This window comes from Oncorhynchus mykiss, chromosome 2 (genome assembly GCF_013265735.2).
Source record: "Oncorhynchus mykiss isolate Arlee chromosome 2, USDA_OmykA_1.1, whole genome shotgun sequence".
NCBI lineage: Eukaryota > Metazoa > Chordata > Actinopteri > Salmoniformes > Salmonidae > Oncorhynchus > Oncorhynchus mykiss.
Window position 1 is genome coordinate 26,186,252 of NC_048566.1, and position 25,448 is coordinate 26,211,699.

The 25,448-nt window shown below is 43.1% G+C and overlaps 1 protein-coding gene across 4 annotated transcripts in view; it reads left to right on the forward strand.

The window, feature by feature from the left end:
- Positions 1-25,448, forward strand: part of cdk14 (cyclin-dependent kinase 14) — a 207,269-nt gene that overhangs the window by 62,539 nt on the left and 119,282 nt on the right. For all 4 annotated transcript variants that reach the window (XM_036943595.1, XM_021626100.2, XM_021626109.2 and 1 more), the window contains 3 exons: positions 4,453-4,547; positions 7,195-7,257; positions 22,075-22,198. In XM_036943595.1, the coding sequence (XP_036799490.1) occupies positions 4,453-4,547; positions 7,195-7,257; positions 22,075-22,198 (282 nt within the window). The remainder of the gene's footprint in view (positions 1-4,452; positions 4,548-7,194; positions 7,258-22,074; positions 22,199-25,448) is intronic.

The following is a 25,448-nucleotide window of genomic DNA, read 5'->3' on the forward strand; positions in this document are numbered from 1 at the left end:
GATGTAGGGAGAGCCTGGTGCATAGACTGTATAGATCTTTACCTAAATTGGTGCAGCAGCCTTTGAGGTACCTCGTGTCTATACCACTAGGACAGATATGCGTGAGACGAGCATTGCCTTTGATCTTTAGGGGTTTCAGTGCTTTAAGTGTTAATGCACAATGGCTCTGTGCTGTGTGCTCTGCTCTGCAGATCAGGACGCCATAGGTTCTCTCTCTCCCTGTGCCCTTGAAACAGAATTGCTGTTTGCTAAATTAATCACATTCGCAACAGTCTGAAAATCCCATTTAGGCTTCTCATAATAAAAACACACTTAATATGCCGCTCCCGCTCTCTGTTCTAAATGAAACCTTTCCCTGTGTTGTTTAGCTCTTAACGAGATAAGATTTCTGACTGTTTGTTTGGCCCAGCTGTGGTGATTGTGTCTCCTCTGTAATGGGTGGAAGGAGAGGTGGAACCGTAGTGCCTCAGATCACATCTTTCAAACACATGAAAAGGCGTTGTGTGAAGTGTTCCCTCCCTCCGTAGCCGCCAGTTGAAACAGCGCAGCACGGCTCCTCCATCGAGGGTTTAGAGCGACGCTGACCATTACCACTAATTGCTCTGTTCACGCCCGGCCCGCAAGCTGACATAATAGACACAGAGCTTTGCCTCCCAAATAAAGTGATGGTCCCTCCCCAAGGCTTTGGCTTTCTCCTCTCTCTCTCTCTCTCTCTCTCTCTCTCTCTCTCTCTCTCTCTCTCTCTCTCTCTCTCTCTCTCTCTCTCTCTCTCTCTCTCTCTCTCTCTCTCTCTCTCTCTCTCTCTCTCTCTCTCTCTCTCTCTCTCTCTCTCTCTCTCTCTCTCTCTCTCTCTCTCTCTCTCTCTCTCTCTCTCTCTCTCAAAGTTTCTACTCTCAAAAAGTTGGTGGCAAACTGAAACCAGTTATATAACTATTTCACCATAACCGCATTGACTCCAGTCGATTCATGATTGCCATAGATGTATTTGAAATGTCTCTGGTAGTAATTATTATATAATTACATTTTCTGTTCCATTTCATTCCATTCTATTATTTTCTAATCATTTCTGTTCTATTCTATTCTAAATCGTACTATTGACTATTACTATTACCATCCGCTATATTCTATTATATTCTATTAGGCTATATTATATTCTATTATATTAGGCTATGTTGTATTCTATTCAATTAGGCTATATTCTATTCTATTCTATTCTATTAGGTTGTATTATATTATATTCTATTAGGCTATATCATATTATATTATTTTAGGCTATATTCTATTCTATTCTATTAGGTTGTATTATATTATATTCTATTAGGCTATATTATATTATATTATTTTAGGCTATATTCTATTCTATTCTATTCTATTAGGTTGTATTATATTATATTCTATTAGGCTATATTATATTATATTATTTTAGGCTATATTCTATTCTATTATTTTATATTGGGCTTTATTCTATTCTATTAGGCTATATTCTATTCTATTAGGCTATATTCTATTCTATTAGGCTATATTCTATTATATTTGGCTATATTATATTCTATTAGACTATATTCTATTATATTTGGCTATATTATATTCTATTAGACTATGTTCTATTATATTTGGCTATATTATATTCTATTAGACTATATTATATTCTATTAGACTATGTTCTATTATATTTGGCTATATTATATTCTATTTGGCTATATTATATTCTATTAGACTATATTCTATTATATTAGACTATATTATATTCTATTAGACTATGTTCTATTCTATTATATTTGGCTATATTATATTCTATTAGACTATATTATATTCTATTAGACTATGTTCTATTCTTTTATATTTGGCTATATTATATTCTATTAGGCTATATTCTATTCTATTTTTTTTAATTTTTTTATTTCACCTTTATTTAACCAGGTAGGCAAGTTGAGAACAAGTTCTCATTTACAATTGCGACCTGGCCAAGATAAAGCAAAGCAGTTCGACACATACAATGACACAGAGTTACACATGGAGTAAAACAAACATACAGTCAATAATACAGTATAAACAAGTCTATATACGATGTGAGCAAATGAGGTGAGATAAGGGAGGTAAAGGCAAAAAAGGCCATGGTGGCAAAGTAAATACAAAAACAGCAAGTAAAACACTGGAATGGTAGATTTGCAATGGGAGAATGTGCAAAGTAGAAATTAAAATAATGGGGTGCAAAGGAGCAAAATAAATAAATAAATTAAATACAGTAGGGAAATAGGTAGTTGTTTGGGCTAAATTATAGGTGGGCTATGTACAGGTGCAGTAATCTGTGAGCTGCTCTGACAGTTGGTGCTTAAAGCTAGTGAGGGAGATAAGTGTTTCCAGTTTCAGAGATTTTTGTAGTTCGTTCCAGTCATTGACAGCAGAGAACTGGAAGGAGAGGCGGCCAAAGAAAGAATTGGTTTTGGGGGTGACTAGAGAGATATACCTGCTGGAGCGTGTGCTACAGGTGGGAGATGCAATGGTGACCAGCGAGCTGAGATAAGGGGGGACTTTACCTAGCAGGGTCTTGTAGATGACATAGAGAAGTGGGTTTGGCGACGAGTATGAAGCGAGGGCCAGCCAACGAGAGCGTACAGGTCGCAATGGTGGGTAGTATATGGGGCTTTGGTGACAAAACGGATTGCACTGTGATAGACTGCATCCAATTTGTTGAGTAGGGTATTGGAGGCTATTTTGTAAATGACATCGCCAAAGTCGAGGATTGGTAGGCTGGTCAGTTTTACAAGGGTATGTTTGGCAGCATGAGTGAAGGATGCTTTGTTGCGAAATAGGAAGCCAATTCTAGATTTAACTTTGGATTGGAGATGTTTGATATGGGTCTGGAAGGAGAGTTTACAATCTAACCAGACACCTAAGTATTTGTAGTTGTCCACGTATTCTAAGTCAGAGCCGTCCAGAGTAGTAATGTTGGACAGGCGGGTAGGTACAGGTAGCGATCGGTTGAAGAGCATGCATTTAGTTTTACTTGTATTTAAGAGCAATTGGAGGCCACGGAAGGAGAGTTGTATGGCATTGAAGCTTGCCTGGAGGGTTGTCAACACAGTGTCCAAAGAAGGGCCAGAAGTATACAGAATGGTGTCGTCTGCGTAGAGGTGGATCAGAGACTCACCAGCAGCAAGAGCGACCTCATTGATGTATACAGAGAAGAGAGTTGGTCCAAGAATTGAACCCTGTGGCACCCCTATAGAGACTGCCAGAGGTCCGGACAGCAGACCCTCCGATTTGACACACTGAACTCTATCAGAGAAGTAGTTGGTGAACCAGGCGAGGCAATCATTTGAGAAACCAAGGCTGTCGAGTCTGCCGATGAGGATGTGGTGATTGACAGAGTCGAAATCCTTGGCCAGATCAATGAATACGGCTGCACAGTAATGTTTCTTATCGATGGCGGTTAAGATATCATTTAGGACCTTGAGCGTGGCTGAGGTGCACCCATGACCAGCTCTGAAACCAGATTGCATAGCAGAGAAGGTATGGTGAGATTCGAAATGGTCGGTAGTTTGTTTGTTGACTTAGCTTTCGAAGACCTTAGAAAGGCATGGTATGATAGATATAGGTCTGTAGCAGTTTGGGTCAAGAGTGTCACCCCCTTTGAAGAGGGGGATGACCGCAGCTGCTTTCCAATCTTTGGGAATCTCAGACGACACGAAAGAGAGGTTGAACAGGCTAGTAATAGGGGTGGCAACAATTTCGGCAGATAATTTTAGAAAGAAAGGGTCCAGATTGTCTAGCCCGGCTGATTTGTAGGGGTCCAGATTTTGCAGCTCATTCAGAACATCAGCTGAGCAGATTTGGGAGAAGGAGAAATGGGGAAGGCTTGGGCGAGTTGTTGCGGGGGGTGCAGTGCTGTTGACCGGGGTAGGAGTAGCCAGGTGGAAAGCATGGCCAGCCGTAGAAAAATGCATATTGAAATTCTCAATTATGGTGGATTTATCAGTGGTGACAGTGTTTCCTATCTTCAGTGCAGTGGGCAGCTGGGAGGAGGTGTTCTTATTCTCCATGGACTTTACAGTGTCCCAGAACTTTTTTGAGTTAGTGTTGCAGGAAGCAAATTTCTGCTTGAAAAAGCTAGCCTTGGCTTTTCTAACTGCCTATGTATAATGGTTTCTAGCTTCCCTGAACAGCTGCATATCACGGGGGCTGTTCGATGCTAATGCAGAACGCCATAGGATGTTTTTGTGTTGGTTAAGGGCAGGCTATATTAGGCTATATTATATTATATTTGGCTATATTATATTCTATTAGACTATGTTCTATTCTATTATATTAGGCTATATTCTTCTATTATTTTATATTGGGCTTTATTCTATTATTTTCTTTATCATATTGTAAATAAATGGTAATACTGATGGTAGTTTAGCCTGTAACTGCTTCATCATGATAATAATACTGTATCCTGTGTTTTCCTAGCGTCTCTTCTGAAAGGTCTAAAGCACTCCAACATCGTGCTGCTCCATGACATCATCCACACCAAGGAAACCCTGACTCTGGTCTTTGAGTATGTGGTGAGTGTCAGAGAGCCATCTGGATATGTTGCACAGAGCATCATGGGTACTGTAGTACATCAGGTTACAGGGCTAGCTCAGAACAGGTATTTGAGCCAACTGGATATGTGAGTCAGCAGTAGAGGATCAAGATATTTGATTTGTGTAAAATGTATTTTCAGATGAAATTCAAAAAGCCACAGTTTCATTCTAGAAATAGAATAACTAACTTGTTTTATGGTTTTTATTCATTTGACTTCTCACTCTTCAGTTATTGACATTGACTTATTTAATCCCAGTCCAAAGAGACATGAGCTCTGGTTAGTTTTACACGCATATTCTTTGTTTATAAGATGGTTGAATGTTTAGTAATGTTTTGTCTTGTTAAAAACAGAACCCAAGCCTGGGACATTTTCCTCCAGGCTTTGAACAGAAACAGTGATCCGAGTGCCATAGAATGGTGGCCTAACCACGAGTGCCCAGCTTTGAACCCAGCCCTGGCATCATGGGGGAACATTTTAATTGAGGGTTTCTTTCTCTGTAGGTTTTCATAGCACACATACTGTACACACGCACTTGCTGTGGACAGCAATAGCAGCAGGAGTTCCCTCTCTCTGCTGTAGAGTAGTGTGGCCTGTTGTTACTGCTGACATAAATGCATAACATCCACTGATAAATTCAAACCAGCCAGAATACCAATCTCTAGGAGTAGTAAAGTCTCTGCTCAGCATTACTCCAATAGACCATATATTTACATTTATTTAACTAGTCAGTTAAGAACAAATTCTTATTTTCAATGACGGCCTAGTGGGTTACCTGCCTGTTCAGGGACAGATTTTTCAGCTCAGGGATTTGAACTTGCAACCTTCCGGTTACTAGTCCAACGCTCTAACCACTAGGCTACTCTGCCGCCCCAGGGTATAAGCTCAACCTCTGACGTAGACATGCAAAACAAGACCCAGCCGTCTCTCAGAATATCCTTAGTTATCTTTCTAAATAGTCCCGTTCCATGTTTGTTTTCATCCGTGCTGTGTGCTATGTGGCCTGGTGCATCAGATCAAGAGCCAGCTCGGATATCGTACGGTATGTACGCTAGTCTAGTGTGTGGACCCCTGTTGGTCAGAAACAGCATGGTTCAGCAGGGTCAGTGGGAACATCTGCTCCTGGTAATACATTCTGACCAGATCCTCTGAGAGATGACAGAACCAGGCTCTGGGCAGTCTGTAGCTGGTTGTAGGGATTCTAATGAGGATGCTCTCTGGCCTTAAAGTGTACATTTTGATTACCTGGAGGGCTTTCAGTGCTGTTTCTCTGCTCCATGTGCAAATATAAGAGCTAACCAATTTAAAGTATATATATTCATCAAGTAGATGCTGTCTGTAAGTGGACACGGCTGACGGTTGACAAGGATCTGTCTTTATTATGACAGAACACCCTTCTCTCACTGTGAATGTTGAACAGACAGAGTGAATAGCGTATATTTGACAGAATGGGTAATGCAACACTGGGGATCTGTGTGTTGTCGTTGGTGTGGAGACAGTTTTTTATTTGCAGCTCAGCCAGTTTCATGCTGTTCTATTCTGCTGTGTTCAGACCTGTAATTCCAGACTCTTTCATATACAGAAGGCTCCACACCAAGCCAAATCAATTCATTCTCCTCATTTAGCAGGTAATGACAATTGACAGGGAGCGAGCGGGACCGAGAGAGAGAGAGGTAGAGAGAGGGAGAGAGAAGAAATGGAGAGAGGGAAAGACAGGGAGGGAGGGAGGGAGGGAGGGCAGGTTTTGAGTAAGGTGGACAGGCATGGCTGAAGCTTGTTTGAGCGTCTGGTTGAATTATTCATGAAAGGGAACACATTCATATCTGGCGGTGTGAGGAGCAGCGGGGGTACGTAAATATCACCCAGCCCCACGAGCTGTGGTGTGTGTGTGTCCGTGTGTGTGTGTGTGTGTGTGTGTGTGTGCCACGGGTCTGCTGGCAGAATAAATCACTGAAGTGCAGATCACGGTAATTCATCTTTTCTCTAGACAGACAGACGACTCTGCTTACATATAGCACCTAAAGACATACAGACAGTGTCACTCCCTATCTCATCCCTCCACACAATCACATTAAGGGATTTGTACCAAAGGTACCCTCTGTGGATCATTCTGTTAATATAGACCGGATATCATTCATCCGCAGACGGAGGAGACAGACTGGGGAAGAAAATAAATGTTGCAAGTGACGTCTGCTGCAATTCAATGATTGAGGTTGTGTCTCCAGCCTGGCGCCTTACTGATATTTTGTCATGGACGGATGACAGTAGGTCAGAGTTGCCTTGAATAGCAAGGGGAAAGCTATGAAAGCCAATAACTTTTTTCCATTAGCTGATTTTTCCATCATCAAACCAAGCTCACATTCCAACCAAGGTACATTCAAGACTAGCAACACAATAAACAAAAAGCCAATATTCTCACTGCCAAGAACCTCTCTCTGCTGCTTTTACACTTCAAATGAATATCATCAAATACGGAACAGCATGAATACATTTGTACAAATGTATTTTTACTTCCTTTTTCATATTGACTTATTTTTGGTTAATTGCAATGCATCTGTTTTTATGATTTTTATGTGTCTTTATTTAGACATATTGTAATCTAACGGTCCTCTCTTTCTCCCTGACAGCACACAGACCTGTGCCAGTACATGGACAGGCACCCAGGAGGACTGCATCCAGACAACGTGAAGGTAAGACTGCTGCTCATTATCATGACTATATTACTACAGTAAACAGCACTGTCCTGAGCATCACTAATATGTCATAGAATCCTACAGTTTTTACAGTGTCACTGCTGAGGAGTGATGCCCACACACACGGTTAGATAGGAGCAGTGTCCTGTAGGCTTGCTTAAATTACTCCAATGAACTACAACGTTTAGGAGTTACACACACTGTTAGAGTAGCTCAGAATGTTTTCCTGTGGCTCTGTGTAGAGGTGTGTTGAGGACGAGGAGAAGGTAGGGAGAGTGATGGAGTGAATGGGGTCATGGAGGATGGGAGGGATGGTGTGAAAAGGGGGTGTTGTGTAGAGGAGTCCTATGAGAAGGGGGGGGGGGGTGAGTTCAGGCATCGTGGGTTATGTAACACTTCATACCTAATATTGTCACTAAGGATTTCCATAAGTAATGTATTTATCCTGTTGACGACCGACCGCCTGCCTCATTGAAATGCATGTATTAATAATAGAGGATTATTCCCAGAGAGGGGTGTCAGGGGAAAAAACCTGCTTCCACCTCTTAATCTGTACACATATGCTATGTCCAAAATGGCACCCTATTCCCCATATAGTACACTACTTTTGATCAGAGCCCTATGGGCCCTAGTCAAAAATAGTGCACTATAAAGGGAATAGGTTGTAATTTGGGATGCAGAAGAGTTCCAGTTGTACGACAGGCCAGAACATGTGTTCTCACTATGTCACCATGTAGCCTTTGTGAAAGAATTTTCTCTTTGAAGTATCTCTCCAAACTGGACTAGAAGGTAGTTAGAGACAGACATAACTAAATAGACAGAGACGGAGACAGACGTACTGTATGCATGTTACCCAAAGAGCCAGCAGCTAGCGTTAGCCACAATGCTCTCCCTGGTGGGAGGACAGATGGAGCGGGAGAGAGGGAGAGAGGAACCAGAACCAGTCTTTCCCTAGTGGGAGGACAGACAGAGTATTGGAGGAGCTCTAATGACCTGGCAGCTGAAAGGAAAACAACCTGACTGTGTGGAGGCAGAGGCTATGTTCCAAATGGCCCCCTATGCGCTATGTGGAGCACTACTCTTGACCAGGGTCCCTAAGGGTGCCATTTGAGGCACAATCAGAGACACAGACCCGGACCAATCATTAGAATCAGCAATCAAAATCAAGATGGAGGCAGCATGGCATATTGAACTGTTTGCCAATGTGCCACTCTTCAGTGCTCTTGTGTGTCAAGAGCCGGAGACACTCCAGTATGTGTTAACTGTAAATGGAGGGTATAATAGCTATATTTGTATCCAGTGAGGAGCAGAGTAGATAGACAGTAGATTAACAGAGAAAGTGGCTTGTCCTCCTGTGTGCGTGCGTGCATGAGTGCGTGCATGAAAGTGTTTAACTATTATTGTGGAGACCAGAAGTCCCCACAAGAATAGTAAACAAACAAAACATTTTGTTAGTCCCCACAAGGTCAAATGCTATTTCCAGGGGGTTTAGGGTTAGAATTACATTAAGGGATAGGGTTATGGAGCTAGGGTTAGTGCAGATAGCCCGGTTAGCCAATGTGCGGGAGCACTGGTTGGTCGGCCCAATTAAAGTAGTATGTACATAAATGTATAGTTAAAGTGGCCAGCAGAGAGAAGTGTTTGCGTTGTTTGGAGTGTGTCTTGTTACAGAACTCCTTCTGAGAGTGTAGTACAGAACATGTACCTTTACCCATACAGTTGATTGATAATAGTGTTCTCCTTTAGTATTCTACCTATGATTTAATAGAACTGTCTGTTCTGTATGACATCACCCAAAGCTGCAACAACCTCCCAGTCAGTGATGCTCTTGATGTGATTATATCCAGTCAGCTGAATGGGTTTCTCTTAATGAGATCCAAATACATTGATGTGAAACTGACACCCCTGACAGTAGGGCTGGGCATTATGGCCAAAATATCATATCATATCACGGTATACAAAAAAAAAAGGACAGTATGATGGTATTTCATGTTTTTGAATAATAAAATCTATTAACTTCCTTTATGTGTAGTGTGACCCTAGAGTGGCAACACAGACATAAGTGATTTCAATGGGTCTTTCTCCATTCTGATTGTTTTATACTGTTCAATTCAACCAAAAATTATTTGAGATCATTTCCACACTGCCACGTAGGGTTGCACGATATGGGAAAACAACCTAGGCCTTATTTTTAACCAAATGCTGCAATTTGAGTCGCGATTTAGAGCAACATGGGTGAACTGTTGGAATCACGGAAATAGAACGATTATTCTAATTGTCACGGCCGTCCTCCTCTTCATCTGAAGAGGAGAGGCGAGATGGATCTGAGGACCAATACGCGGCGTGGTAAGTGTCCATGGTCAATCTTTAATAAAGAAAGTAGTGAACACTATACAAAACCAGTAAACAAAATAACCGTGAAGCTAATCATATGGACTGTGCAGAAACAAGCCATCAACATAGACAATCACCCACAAACAAACAGTGCAACCCAGGCTACCTAAGTATGATTCTCAATCAGAGACAACTAATGACACCTGCCTCTGATTGAGAACCATACTAGGCCGAAAACATAGAAAAACAAACAGACTGCCCACCCAACTCACGCCCTGACCATACTAAATAAATACAAAACAACGGAAATAAAGGTCAGAACGTGACAGTACCCCCCCCCCAAAGGTGCGGACTCCGGCCGCAAAACCTTGACCTATAGGGGAGGGTCTGGGTGGGCGTCTGTCCACGGTGGCGGCTCTGGCGCGGGACGCGGACCCCACTTCACCATTGTCTTAGTCCGCCTTATTGTCCGCCTCCGTAGCTTTCTCACCATGGCCACCCTTCTCAATGACCCCACTGGACAGAGGGGCTGTTTGGGACAGAGGTGGGGCAGCTGCTCGGGACCGAGGTGGGGCAGCTGCTCGGGACCGAGGTGGGGCAGCTGCTCGGGACAGAGGTGGGGCAGCTGCTCGGGACAGAGGTGGGGCAGCTGCTCGGGACAGAGGGGCTCCGGCAGCGGCGCCAGACAGGCGGGAGGCTCCGGCAGCGGCGCCGGACAGGCGGGAGGCTCCGGACAGGCGGGAGGCTCCGGCAGAGGCGCCGGACAGGCGGGAGGCTCCGGCAGAGGCGCCGGACAGGCGGGAGACTCCGGCAGCGGCGCCGGACAGGCGGGAGACTCCGGCAGCGGCGCCGGACAGGCGGGAGACTCCGGCAGCGGCGCCGGACAGGCGGGACCACCTGCAGGGAGGAGACAGAGAGACAGCCTGGTGCGTGGGGCTGCCACAGGAACCACCAGGCTGGGGAGCCCTTCAGGAGGCTTGGGGTTAGGAGGAGGCACCTGAAGGACCGAGCTGTGGGGGAGCACTGGAGCTCTGGTGCGCAACCTTGGCACCACCTCCCCAGGCTGGATAACCACTCTAGCCCGGACCCTCCAGAGTGCAGGCACAGGTTGAACCGGGCTGTGGGTAAGCACGGGAGATCTAGTGCTTACTACACGCACCTCTCCCTTAGGCTCCACTCCCACATTCGCCCGGCACGAGCGGAGCGCAGGCAGAGGACGCACTGCACCCTCCCAGCGCCCCGGAGACACAGCACGCAGAGCCGGCGCAGGATACCCTGGACCAAAACTGCGTACCGGCGACCAGACCCGCTGAGCAGGCACCATACGCCCTGGCTCAATGCCCGCACTCGCATGACACTCTCGGGGGGCTGTCCTATAGCGCACCGGGCTATGGCCACGTACTGGCGACACCGTGCGCTTAACCGCATAACACGGTGCCTGCCCAGTATCGCGCTGCTTATAATAAGCACGAGGAGTGAGCGCAGGTCTGCTACCTGGCTTAGCTCCACCCCTCGTGTGCCCCCCCCAAAAAAACTTTTTGGGGCTGTCTCTCGTACCTGTCGCACTGCCGTGCTGCCTCCTCATATCGCCGCCGCTCAGCTTTCGCTGCCTCCAGCTCTGCTTTGGGGCGGCGATATTCCCCAGCCTGTGCCCAGGGTCCCTCTCCGTTCAGTATCTCCTCCCATGTCCAGGAGTCCTGTGATACCGGCCGCTGTTGTTGCTGCTGCTGCTGCTGCTGTCGTCGCTGTTTTCTACCACGCCGCTTGGTCCTTGGTTGGTGGGTGATTCTGTCACGGCCGTCCTCCTCTTCATCTGAAGAGGAGAGGCGAGATGGATCTGAGGACCAATACGCGGCGTGGTAAGTGTCCATGGTCAATCTTTAATAAAGAAAGTAGTGAACACTGAACACTATACAAAACCAGTAAACAAAATAACAACCGTGAAGCTAATCATATGGACTGTGCTGAAACAAGCCATCAACATAGACAATCACCCACAAACAAACAGTGCAACCCAGGCTACCTAAGTATGATTCTCAATCAGAGACAACTAATGACACCTGCCTCTGATTGAGAACCATACTAGGCCGAAAACATAGAAATGCCCCAAAACATAGAAAAACAAACAGACTGCCCACCCAACTCACGTCCTGACCATACTAAATAAATACAAAACAACGGAAATAAAGGTCAGAACGTGACACTAATTCTATAGTTAGAATATAATAGTGGGCACTTTGAATACAGTGTTGTTGGACTTGACAATGAATGAAAATGCCAGAGAGGAGTTATTGTGACAGGGTAGGAACCAGAGTGTTGATAAGTGTTTCCTAGGGAACCCTATAATCATTGGCTACATGTCATATTTTCTCTAAACTACATCATGTAGCTTACATATTCACACTTCTAGTATTCCTCTTTGATTTAGAACAGTGGTTCCCAAACTTTTTATAATCCCGTACCCCTTCAAACTTTCGGCCAGCTGCGTACCCCCTCTAGCACCAGGGTCAGCGCACTCTCAAATGTTGCTTTTTGCCATCATTGTAAGCCTGCCACCCACACACACTATACAATACATTTATTTATCATAAGAATGAGTGTGAGTTTTTTCACAACACGGCTCGTGGGAAGTGACAAAGAGCTCTTCTAGGACCAGGGCACAAATAATAATATAATGATAATCAATACTTTTGCTCTTTATTTAGCCATCTTACATTTAAAACCTTATTTGTTCATCAAACATTGTGAATAACTCACCACAGGTTAATGAAAAGGGTGTGCTTGAAAGGATGCACATAACTCTGCAATGTTGGGTTGTATTGGAGAGAGTCCCAGTCTTAAATCTTTTTCCACACACAGTCTTTGACTGTATTTAGTTTGCATGCTAGTGAGGGCCGAGAATACACTCTCACATAGGTACGTGGTTGCAAGAGCCTCTCAGCAGATCCTGCAGTGTACCCAAGTGGCGTTGGGAGCAACTGCTTGCACGCGCGTTACCACTCTACTATGTCTCCCTGTCATGGCTTTTGCGCCATCAGTACAGATACCAACACATCTTGACCACCAAAGTCCATTTGATGTCACAAAGCTGTCCAGTACTTTAAAAATATCCTCTCCTGTTGACCTGGTTTCCTGTGGTTTGCAGAAGAGGATGTATTCCTTAATTGACCCCCCATAAACGTAACTGACATATACCAGAAGCTCTGCCAGGCCCGCCACGTCTGTTGACTCATCCAGCTGTAGTGCATATAATTCACTGGCTTGTATGCGAAACAGTAATTGTTTCAAAACATCTCCTGCCATGTTACTGATGCGCCGTGAAACATTGTTGTTTGATGAAGGCATTGTCTGTATAGTTTTTCCTCCAGTATTGTCCATACTGTATATACGGCAGGTAGCCTAGTGTTTAGAGTATTGGGCCAGTAACCGAAAGGTTGGTAGATCGAATCCCGGAGCTGACAAGGTAAAAATCTGTCGTTCTGCCCCTGAACAAGGCAGTTAACCCACTGTTCCTAGGCCGTCATTGTAAATAAGAAGTTGTTCTTACCCGAGTTACCTAGTTAAATAAAATATCTGTGGCAGCAGGAAGAAATAAGTCATCCACAATAGTATGGGGTTTGCCTGTCCTAGCTCACCATATAAGACTCTCTTCTATCCCCTTCTTATTCATGGAATCTGTTGCTTTTACACATGTCTTATTACTCGAAAGTCATCTTAATTCTCGCTCAATAAACTCCTGTGGCTTAATTTTCAAATTGTCATGTTTAGTTTCTAACTGTCTGCGCAAGAGTGAAGGTTTCCCGCAATAGAGTAACATTTAATGTGATTGGATGTTAATTATTTGACTAGGCTACCTGTATTTGACATTGTGTTGTTATTTCTCTGAACACTAGATGGTTTCATTTTATTTTTGGCAGTGAAACGAGGCTACTCAGCCGAGAAAAAAAACTCACCCAAATGTGTAGCCCCTTTGGAAAATCTAAATGTACTGTTTGAAAATGTCTAGAATTTTTTTAAATAAAAAATGGGAATGTGAATCCCATTTTTATTTGCCGTACCCCCGTTTGGGAATAGCTCATTTAGAAGATACTGTTGCACAAACAACATTCGGATTTGGTTCTACACCTTATACTGGTATTATTAGGCTGTATAGCTAATTACGTTTGGTAAATACGGTATACCACCCAGCCTTACCTGGCAGGCATTGGTTGACAGTCAAAATCCTATTTAATCAGCATGTAGTACAAGAGGAGCTACCCTTATTGCATTATTCCTCAATGTCAAGTGTAGTATCAATGTCAGGTGGAATATTGATAAATGAGGTTAGTATAATGTAATGGTAACATCACAAAGGCGCATGTCTAAAAATATTCAACAAACTCAACAAAGCACTACTCCTGAGTTCCCTACTCCTCTTTCCCCTCTACTCATCTCCTCTCCTCCCCCCTCTCTATGCCCTGATCATGTGTGCAGATAATGCAGTAATGACATGCTACATTAAGACAGACAGTACTACCCAGATGCTTTCTGGGATAAACTACTACGGGGAACAGGGCGGTAGGGGAACGGTAGCTGGCAGATGGGAGCGTCAGTGTCTTCTCAGCTCATTTAACATACTATCCTACCTCTCCTTCACTCACTGGTGGGCTAAACTCACTCCCCCTGTATATAGTAAAGTGCTGCTTTCAGAGGTTTTTGCAATGACTCCCAAGGTTTCCATTCAATTAAAATACTTCATTAATTATCCCCTCAGGTGCAATGAAGATTTAGAGGTTTGTGTTACGAGATGTTGGCTTTGTCTATGATGTTGAGTTCAGCATGACTGTGTGTGATTGGACTCTCATTCACTATTGATAGGGTTTGAATTAGTAATGTGAACACAAAATACATCCGTTGGAATAACACATATTTGGGGGATTTGTCTTTGCTCCAAATCAGTCAGTATGCATTGGAATTAACCAATGATAAAACAAGCTTACTAAAGAGACTAAATAAAATAAAATAATTAGCAATTGGCAACATGATAATATATTCACAAATGTGTCCCCTTTGTTCTGTGTTTTTGTGTGCACATATTCCGTATGAATAAGAAATGTGTATAACCCATTATATGCTGTTAGTATGATGCATGGTCTCATCCTATAGTAAATGAATGGGAATATCAGACAATAGAGCCCAGCCTGGAGTCTAGCAGATTACAGAGAATATCTGGACTCAGATGAAATCCACTGTTTTACTGGCCACACTTATACTCTAAACTTTACTGCTAATATCTTTCATTAAATCAGACAGCGTTAACTTTTCCATTTGAACACTGGTGTAAAAGTTAAAGCAGAGGTATATAAAACAGACATAACATTCAACAGATATACGAAAAGGCTGTTATAACAGTTACAAGTTGAGGTGCCGTGTACAGGTTGTAGCCCACACCAGTGGTGTAAAGTACTTAAGTAAAAGTACTTTCAAGTACTACTTAAGTAATTTTTTTGGTGTATCTGTACTTTACTTTACTATTTATATTTTTTTTTGACAACTTTTACTTTTACTCCACTACATCCCTAAATAAAACAATGTGCTTTTTACTCCATACATTTTCCCGACACCCACAAGTACTCGTTACATTTTGAATGCTTAGCAGGACAGGAAAATGGTCCAATTTGCACATTTATCAAGAGAACATAACTGGTCATCCCTACTGCCTATGTCTGAGTATTGGAGTATGCCCCTGGCTATCCGTAAATAAAAAAAAACAAGAAAATTGTGCCGTCTGGTTTGCTAAATAAAAGGAATGTGAAATGATTTCTACTTGTACTTTTACTTTTGATACTTAGGTATATTTTAGCAATTACATTTACTTTTGATACTTAAGTATATTTAAAACCAAATACTTTTACTCAAGTAATATTTTACTGGGTGACTTTCACTTTTATTTGAGTCATTTTCTATTAAGATATCTTTACTTTTACTCAAGTATGACAATTAGGTACTTTTTCCACCACTGACACACACACACACGCATGCACGCACACACACACACACACACACACACACACACACACACACACACACACACACACACACACACACACACACACACACACACACACACACACAGAGGCTAGGGTGGGTTGGCAGACAAGTCAGGGAGTAAACTTAACCCTTTACACTTGTGGAAATTGGGCCCAAATGTAAATGTTTCTAACAGAATAACTATAAAAAGCATATGCATGACCATGGTAGCAATTGAAAGAGAACATTTTGGAGAATATGAAGAAATGTGCGGTCATGACAGTTCACCTGACACAAGACTGAATCCAAACAAAAAACTACACGTGGTTGCTTCAGTTCCTCAATGGCAAAGTAAGAGAGCTCAAATAAGCACCTTATAATTGGTTCTTTCCTTCAGTCAAAACTGCATGGAAATGACTTAGGAACTGTGTACAGTTTGGAGAGGTGTGTGGCCACTTGGAGACACCAGTTTGACCTCTCACTCAAACCCTTGCAAACATTACACTGTTGATTTTATGCATTTTTCACAGCAATTGTCAATAACGAAATCTGAAAATACTCCGCAATAACATAATATGCATAATCATTGATATTTTGGAGTAGATGCAAGCTAAGAAAAAATTATTGCAAGGGTTTGAGTGAGAGGTCAAACTGGTATCTCCAAGTGGCCACACACCTCTCCAAACTGTACACAGTTCCTAAGTCATTTCCATGCAGTTTTGACTCAAGGAAAGAACCAATTATAAGGTGCTTATTTGAGCTCTCTTACTTTGCCATTGAGGAACTGAAGCAACCACATGTGTAGTTTTTTGTTTGGAACACAGCCTTGCTATCACACAATTACTGTTGTTGTTTGCACAATCCAGAAACATTCCATTATAAATCACAATCTGGGTCAGGTGGGTATCATTTTATAGATAGACATCAAAGACCTCAAAACTATGACATAACACATATGGAATCATGGAATCATGTAGTAACCAGAAAAGTGTTAAACAAATCTAAATATATTTTATATTTGAAATTCTTCAAAGTAGCCTCCCTTTGCCTTGATGACAGCTTTGCACACTCTTGGCATTCTCTCAACCAGCTTCATGAGATAGTCACCTGGAATGCATTTCAATTAACTAGGATGCATTGTTAAAAGTTAATTTGTGGAATTTCTTTCCTTGATGCATTTGAGCCAATCAGTTGTGTTGTGACCAAGTCCATATTATGACAAGAACAGCTCAAATAAGCAAAGAAAAACGACAGTCAATCATTACTTTAAGACATGAAGGTCAGTCAATCCGGAAAATGTCAAGATCTTTGAAAGTTTCGTCAAGTGCAGTTGCAAAAACCATCAAGTGCTATGATGAAACTGGCTCTCATGAGGACAACCACAGGAAAGGAAGACCCAGAGTTACCTCTGCTGCAGAGGACAGGTTCATTAGAGTTACTATCCTCAGAAATTGCAGCCCAAATAATTGCTTCACAGAGTTCAAGTAACAGACACATCGCAACATCAACTATTCAGAGGAGACTGCGTGAATCAGGATGAATTCCTGGTAAAATTACTGCAAAGAAACCACTACTAAAGGACACCAATAATAAGAGGAGACTTGCTTGGGCAAAGAAGCACGAGCAAGGGACATTAGACCGGTGGAAATCTGTCCTTTGGTCTGATGAGTCCAAATTGGAGATTTTTGGTTCCAACTGTCGTGTCTTTGTGAGACGCGACAACTGGACAACACACCTCCAGGCTGCGTAAGGGCTATTTGACCTAGAATGAGAGTGATTGGGTGCTGCAATAGATGACCTGGCCTCCACAATCATCCGACCTCAACCCAATTGAGATGATATGGGATGAGTTGGACCGCAGATTGAAGGAAAAGCATCCAACAAGTGCTCAGCATATGTGGGAACTCCTTCAAGCATTCCAGGTGAAGCTGGTTGAGAGAATGCCAAAAATGTGCAAAGCTGTCATCAAGGCAACGGGTGGCTACTTTTAAGAATTTAAAATCGAAAATATATTTTGATTTGTTGAACAATTGTTGGTTACTATATGATTCTACATGTGTTATTCCATAGTTTTATTGTCTTCACTATTATTCTACAATGTAGAAAATAGTAAAAACCCTTGTGCCTAAACTTTTGACTGGTACTATACTGTATGTTGATACTGTACATGACATGAGTTTTCAAATATGGAAATGTGAAGTGCACATTTGGACTCACGGGTGTGTGGTTTGCTTGTATGACATCAAAGCGATATTTATTCTAACAATGTCTCATCTTTCAGAACACATCCACTCCTCTTGATTTACAGCATTTCCCTCACTCAGACAACAACATATATGCAAAAGTAGCCCAATAGCAGGAGAGATCGGGGCATCTTCTTGTCACTCGCGGTGCTCAAGTCAAAGCCCATACAGTCAAAGCCCATACAGTCAAAGCCCATACAGTTAAAGCCCATACAGTTAAAGCCCATACAGTTAAAGCCCATTCAGTTAACGCCCATACAGTTAAAGCCCATACAGTTAAAGCCCATACAGTCAAAGCCCATACAGTCAAAGCCCATACAGTCAAAGCCCATACAGTCAAAGCCCATACAGTTAAAGCCCATACAGTTAAAGCCCATACAGTTAAAGCCCATACAGTCAAAGCCCATACAGTTAAAGCCCATACAGTTAAAGCCCATACAGTTAAAGCCCATACAGTCAAAGCCCATACAGTTAAAGCCCATACAGTCAAAGCCCATACAGTTAAAGCCCATACAGTCAAAGCCCATACAGTTAAAGCCCATACAGTCAAAGCCCATACAGTTAAAGCCCACACAGTTAAAGCCCATACAGTCAAAGCCCATACAGTCAAAGCCCATACAGTTAAAGCCCATACAGTTAAAGCCCATACAGTTAAAGCCCATACAGTTAAAGCCCATACAGTTAAAGCCCATACAGTCAAAGCCCATACAGTTAAAGCCCATACAGTCAAAGCCCATACAGTTAAAGCCCATACAGTTAAAGCCCATACAGTTAAAGCCCATACAGTTAAAGCCCATACAGTTAAAGCCCATACAGTTAAAGCCCATACAGTCAAAGCCCATACAGTTAAAGCCCATACAGTTAAAGCCCATACAGTTAAAGCCCATACAGTTAAAGCCCATACAGTCAAAGCCCATACAGTCAAAGCCCATACAGTCAAAGCCCATACAGTTAAAGCCCATACAGTTAAAACCCATACAGTTAAAGCCCATACAGTTAAAGCCCATACAGTCAAAGCCCATACAGTTAAAGCCCATACAGTCAAAGCCCATACAGTTAAAGCCCATACAGTCAAAGCCTATACAGTTAAAGCCCATACAGTTAAAGCCCATACAGTCAAAGCCCATACAGTCAAAGTCCATACAGTTAAAGCCCATACATTCAAAGCCCATACAGTCAAGCCCTTACAGTTAAAGCCCACACAGTTAAAGCCCATACAGTCAAAGCCCATACAGTTAAAGCCCACACAGTTAAAGCCCATACAGTCAAAGCCCATTCATTCAAAGCCCATACAGTTAAAGCCCATACAGTCAAAGCCCATACAGTTAAAGCCCATACAGTTAAAGCCCATACAGTTAAAGCCCATACAGTTAAAGCCCATACAGTCAAAGCCCATACAGTCAAAGCCCATACAGTTAAAGCCCATACAGTTAAAGCCCATACAGTTAAAGCCCATACAGTCAAAGCCCATACAGTCAAAGCCCATACAGTTAAAACCCATACAGTTAAAGCCCATACAGTTAAAGCCCATACAGTCAAAGCCCATACAGTTAAAGCCCATACAGTCAAAGCCCATACAGTTAAAGCCCATACAGTTAAAGCCCATACAGTTAAAGCCCATACAGTCAAAGCCCATACAGTCAAGCCCATACAGTTAAAGCCCATTCAGCGCTGTGAAGCGGAGAGCCTGAGCTCTGACGTCCACGTACAGGATAACACTTACACACACGCACGCACGCATGCACGCACGCACGCACACACACACACACACACACACACGTTCACATACTCACACTGCAATTAGTACACAGCACAACTAATGATTCATTAGGTTCCTGACACCCCGGCCCACTATACCCTCATAAGAAGAGGGTTGTCGCTTTCTATCTGTTCATGATTAGTGTGTAAAAATCCCTCTCTCCTAATTCCTCTCACAATTTCATAATTATGTATCATCCATGTGGTGGAAGTCCCTTGAGGGGAGTGGAGGTGGGGTGACACTATTGATATTCTAGGGAGCGGGCGGCTGGCTGCTATTGACTTTCCAGCAAGGCAGCTTAAACTCTCTACCCCCTCACCTCCCCTCCCTCCTCTGTTTCATCCTACTCTCACCGCTGCCCCTGTTCTCTCTTTCTCTCTACCTGATTTTCTTTCTTTTCATTCCTCTGCCCTTCTTGACCACTCCCTCTCTCTGTCTGGTTCTCTCTGTCTGGTTCTCCCTCTCTCTGTCTGGTTCTCTCTGTCTGGTTCTCCCTCTTTCTGTCTGGTTCTCCCTCTCTCTGTCTGGTTCTCTCTGTCTGGTTCTCCCTCTCTCTGTCCGGTTCGCTCTGTCTGGTTCTACCTCTCTCTGTCTGGTTCTCTCTGTCTGGTTCTCTCTGTCTCTGTCTCCCCACCTCTCATTCTCACTCAGACTAACTTTCTTTCTTTCTCTCTCTCTCTCTCTCGCTCTCTCTCTCTCTCTCTCAATAACTCTAGTGATGCATTTAGCATTTTAAGCCAGATGGGGAGACCAGTCATCTAGCAGATGTCATGTCTGTCACGTGGCCAAATGTCCTGCTAGTATAGTGACTACAGTGGGCTAGTGAGTGTGACTACAGTCTACGGCTACACATGGAATAGAGATTTCAACCTTTTACATACATGTAAAGACATACGCTATGAATTTGAAAAGCATGCAAAAGCACTCATCTCAGCCCAGCTCTCAGCTAAACTCCAATCAAACATCATTTGAAGTTCACGTGAAATTGCAGACATTTAATCAAAAACTGTTTGTCAGTAAGCTGTTATTGTTGCCAAGCCTATCTTTGCCCTTGTACTTTACTTTCTACCATGTAATATGCTAATTTGACAGAATTCTCAGTTTCCTTGTCGTCGACAATAAGAGTTATTTTTAAGCAGCGTTTTGATGTTTCGTTTGCAGAGAGAGGGGAGTGAATAAATGACTAACCTTTTGATTGCCTAGCCCACTTAATGAGGCAGGGCCTTTTGACGAGTGTGTTTTGATATACATGAGTAAACACACATTTCTCATGCTAATTTCCAGCATTGTGTGTTGTTTCGCATATCGCCCGCCTGCCGAGTTGAGGAATGCTAAACTGTTGACCTGGTGACTCCAGATGCCAGACAGGACTGATCCCTGATTGGACTCCACGGATTTCGCTCTGCCTAATTGGCCGAGACCCTGCTAGTGCTGCTGGGAAGAGAGAAATTGCAATGAAAGATTGGAATGTTGGAATGGAGGATCAGCAATTGCACAGATTCAGAATTCATTATTGGTTGATTGATGCAAAGGGAACAAAACCCACAGGATCTGAACGAGCCATAGACATTGATGTTGTTTTCAGGTGTTGTGTCAGAGAAAAAATAGTAAATATGAGGACATTTATTGACAGTTTATTTTGTGTTGATTCTTATTTTCTCGCCTATTTCCCATTGTTAGAATATGAATGTAACTGAAAACCACTTTGTGGGTGGTTGAAGTCAGAATATTATATTTTTCTGACATATTCATAAATAGAACAGACATTTTTTTTATGTATTTAATTTATATTGTTTATTTATTGATCTCCTCTCAAGCCTTCGAATGAACCAGTCACTATTTGTTATTGATGTGTGAGATCAGATGGTCATTGTGAGGGCATCTATTTGATCACTGGTCAATAGTCCAAGCTGAGGAAAAGATGGGAGGCGAGTTCTGGGTTGATTGGCTAGTATTGACGTTGGGGAGTGGAGTGATGGTGTGTGCGAGTGTGTGTGCGTGCAAGCGTTATAGAGTAAATGATGTGGTGTAAATGAGTTGTGGAAGTTAATATACCAGGGCTGGTGTTGTGTTGAGGCTGAATGAAGACATTAACACCTCCTACTGATTAATAGCTGTTATGACTCGTCTATGTGCCGGATAGCCTTTCTCTGTTACGTATGAGTCCAAACAATGTTATGAATCAGCCAGAGAGATGGAGAAGAAGAGAGATGTAGATACTAGATGGACAAATAGCAGGATAAAAAATAAAAACGTTACAAGGAAATATTGCTATTGAGACAGCATAGTGGATGACTTGGAAATCCATTGGAGACACATGATCGACATTGTTTGAATGATTCATGATTAGCCTACTCTAATTAAATTTCTCATGAATCTAATGAACTCGTGAATTGAATGATTGAATCATTCATAGATATTACATCTAATGATGAATGATTATCGGTGGATCTCCTCTCTGTCTATCAGTTGTTCCTGTACCAGTTGCTGAGAGGTCTGTCCTACATCCACCAGAGGTATATCCTGCACCGCGACCTCAAGCCTCAGAACCTGCTCATCTCTGACACTGGAGAACTCAAACTGGCCGACTTCGGTAGGTGGCTTTGCTTTGTCTGACTAGCACTCTTTTGTATTTCTGTGCTTCTCTCTGTCTCTGTATGTCTCTGTCCCTCTTGCGCTCTCTCTGTCTCTCTCTCTCGCTCTCTCTCTTCTCGCTCTCTTCTCTCTCTCTCACACTCTCCTTCCTTTCTTTCTTTCTTTCTTTCTTTCTTTCTTTCTTTCTTTCTTTCTTTCTTTCTTTCTTTCTTTCTTTCTTTCTTTCTTTCTTTCTTTCTTTCTTTCTTTCTTTCTTTCTCTCTCTCTCTCTCACACTCTCTCTTTCTCTCTCTCTCTCTCTCTCTCTCTCTCTCTCTCTCTGTTTTGCTTGCTCTCTCGCTCTCTCTGTTTTGCTTGCTCTCTCGCTCTCTCTGTCTCTCATGTGTATGTGTGTGTGTGTGTGTGTGTGTGTTAGACCTCTCCTGAAGCGGTAGCACCATATGGCCAGTCTCCTTTCATGGTGCCCAGCTCTGTAAATACTACCCACGCGGTTTGACTGGTTTCCAGAGGGGATCGGCTCAGACTGGCACCACAGACCAGACAAAGACTGCCTCACAGGAAATCATCCCTCTATCTCCAAATCCCTCCATTCACCCTTCCATCTATCCCTCTATCTCCAAATCCCTCCATTCACCCCTCCATCCATCCCTCTAGCCACCCAGGCAGGGGAGACACCTTCATCAATAATGTAAACCCCCCCTCATTATAGAGTAGACATATTACTGGAAGGCAATGAGAAAATAATGGACAACATGCTAAATGCGAAAGAATGGAAATCCCATGGAAATACTGCTGTGGATTCACACACACAGACACAGTCAGCCCTAGCCTAGGGGATCTCAGTGACATATGTGTTCTGAAAGGAGAGGACAAGGGTACCGGGGAATAGGAAGGGGGATAGAAAGGGGGGGAGAAGGTAGTGGGAAATGGGGATAAGGGGGAGGAATGAGGGGCTTGGAGAGCATGAGAGAGGAGAGAGAGGGGAGGAAACGGCTGACTTCCTGTCAGCCTCAGTGGCATGGGTTCTGTGTCCCTGCTGGTTGATTTGTTTCTGGACCTGATCCAGAATCATCCTCAGCTCTTTGTGTGTTTCTCTGTCCTAATGAGTAGCACAAACAAAGGCAAACAAGTGAGGGTTATGAAAACCTTAGATGGTTAGACTGAAGGATAGAACAAACTGAAGTAGTGTGTGTTTGTGTGTGTGTTTTTACGATGGTGCCAAGGTGACCGTAATCACCTATCTACACACACACACACTGTGCGAATGAGAGAGACAGGATCTGGTATATGACAGCTGCTGTTGTCATAATGGTGATGGAGTCTTGGAGCATATGGCTATATTTTTGCCTCTCTCGCACACACACACACACACACACACACACACACACACACACACACACACACACACACACACACACACACACACACACACACTGTACGTCCAGGACATTTAATTCTCTGCACGTGCAAGTGTGTGTTACTGTTTAGTGTGTGTATTGGTTTATAGCCTGCAATAGACATTTGCGTTTTCATGCTTGACTATCATCGAAGAAGAGAGTCGTAACTAAGACATTGTTTCTTTGTGTGAGACTGAATTGCAAATGTGTGTGTGTGTTCATCTGTATGTGTGTGCTCCCGTACATAAGTGTGTGTGTGTCTACAATCTCTCAACGGGGTGTCTCTCGTGTGGCGTGGATCATTCCCAGTCATTCAGATGTGGATATCTCAGTGTGTGTACCATTAGAGTCCTCCCTTCTCTCTCCTCAGAGCGGTATCTCTCCTCTCTAATCCTGCTCCAGTCAATGGGCCCACAGCCAACTCCATCTCTGCTAATTGTATCCATTGTTTGGCAGCAGAAATGGAAAGTCGAGCTCTCCTGTCTCTCTCTTTGATTGTCTTTGTTCTCTGCCCTGCTGTGTGTAGGAGCCTCACAAAGACCATTTCCTCCACAATCACACTTTATTATGTCTGGCTGTATGGAGGCCTCACCTTGAAACAGACGCAGGCTACTGTGTTAGGTATTATAAGACTATCAACATGTTATATGCTGAGCTTGTAGTGAAACAGAACAAACAAATGTCCCCTAGGTACCCTGAAAACAATGCTGCAAATTACAATCATCTTGCAAATACCTATCCAAATACCTATCCAGCCATTGGTTTAACAATCAACCAATAGATACAGTACATTGCAGTGATGATGTCACTTGTTCTATACTGTATCCACAAAAATGTTAGCTTTGAAGACACTGTATAATCTCCCTCCCTCCCTCCCTTGTCAGTGTGTGTGTGTGTGTGTGTGTGTGTGTGTGTGTGTGTGTGTGTGTGTGTGTGTGAGTGATATAGTTTGAAGACAGCTGGTTAGGATAATGATCTGTGGAGAGTGCAGCAATGTGACAATGGAGATGAAGGAATCTGGTTGGAACGTCAGAGGTATCCTCATGGAGGATTCCTGTCTGTCTGTCTGTCTGTCCATGTATGCAGTCATGGCCAAAAGTTTTGAGAATAACAAATATTAATTTTTACAGTCTGCTGCCTCAGTTTGTATGATGACAATTTGCATATACTCCAGAAATTAATTGAAAATTCCCTCTTTGCCATGCAAATGAACTGAATCCCCCAAAACATTTCTACTGCATTTCAGCCCTGCCACAAAAGGACCACTTGACATCAAATCAAGTCAGTGATTCTCTAGTTAACACAGGTGTGAGTGTTGACGAGGACAAGGCTGGAGATCACTCTGTCATGCTGATTGAGTTCGAATAACAGACTGGAAGCTTCAAAAGGAATCATTGTTCTTCCTCTGTCAACCATGGTTACCTGGAAGGAAACACGTGTCGTCATCATTGCTTTGCACAAAAAGTGCTTCACAGACAAGGATATTGCTGCCAGTAAGATTTCACCTAAATCAACCATTTATCGGATTATCAAGAACTTCAAGGAGAGCGGTTCAATTGTTGTGAAGAAGGCTTCAGGGCGCCCAAGAAAGTCCAGCAAGCGCAAGGATCGTCTCGTAAAGTTGATTCCGCTGCAGGATCGGGGCACCACCAGTACAGAGCTTGCTCAGGAATGGCAGCAGGCAGGTGTGAGTGCATCTGCACCCACAGTGAGGCGAAGACTTTTGGAGGATGGCCTGGTGTCAAGAAGGGCGGCAAAAAAGCCACTTCTCTCCAGGAAAAACATCAGGGACAGACTGATATTCTGCAAAAGGTACAGGGATTGGACTGCTGAGGACTGGAGTAAAGTAAT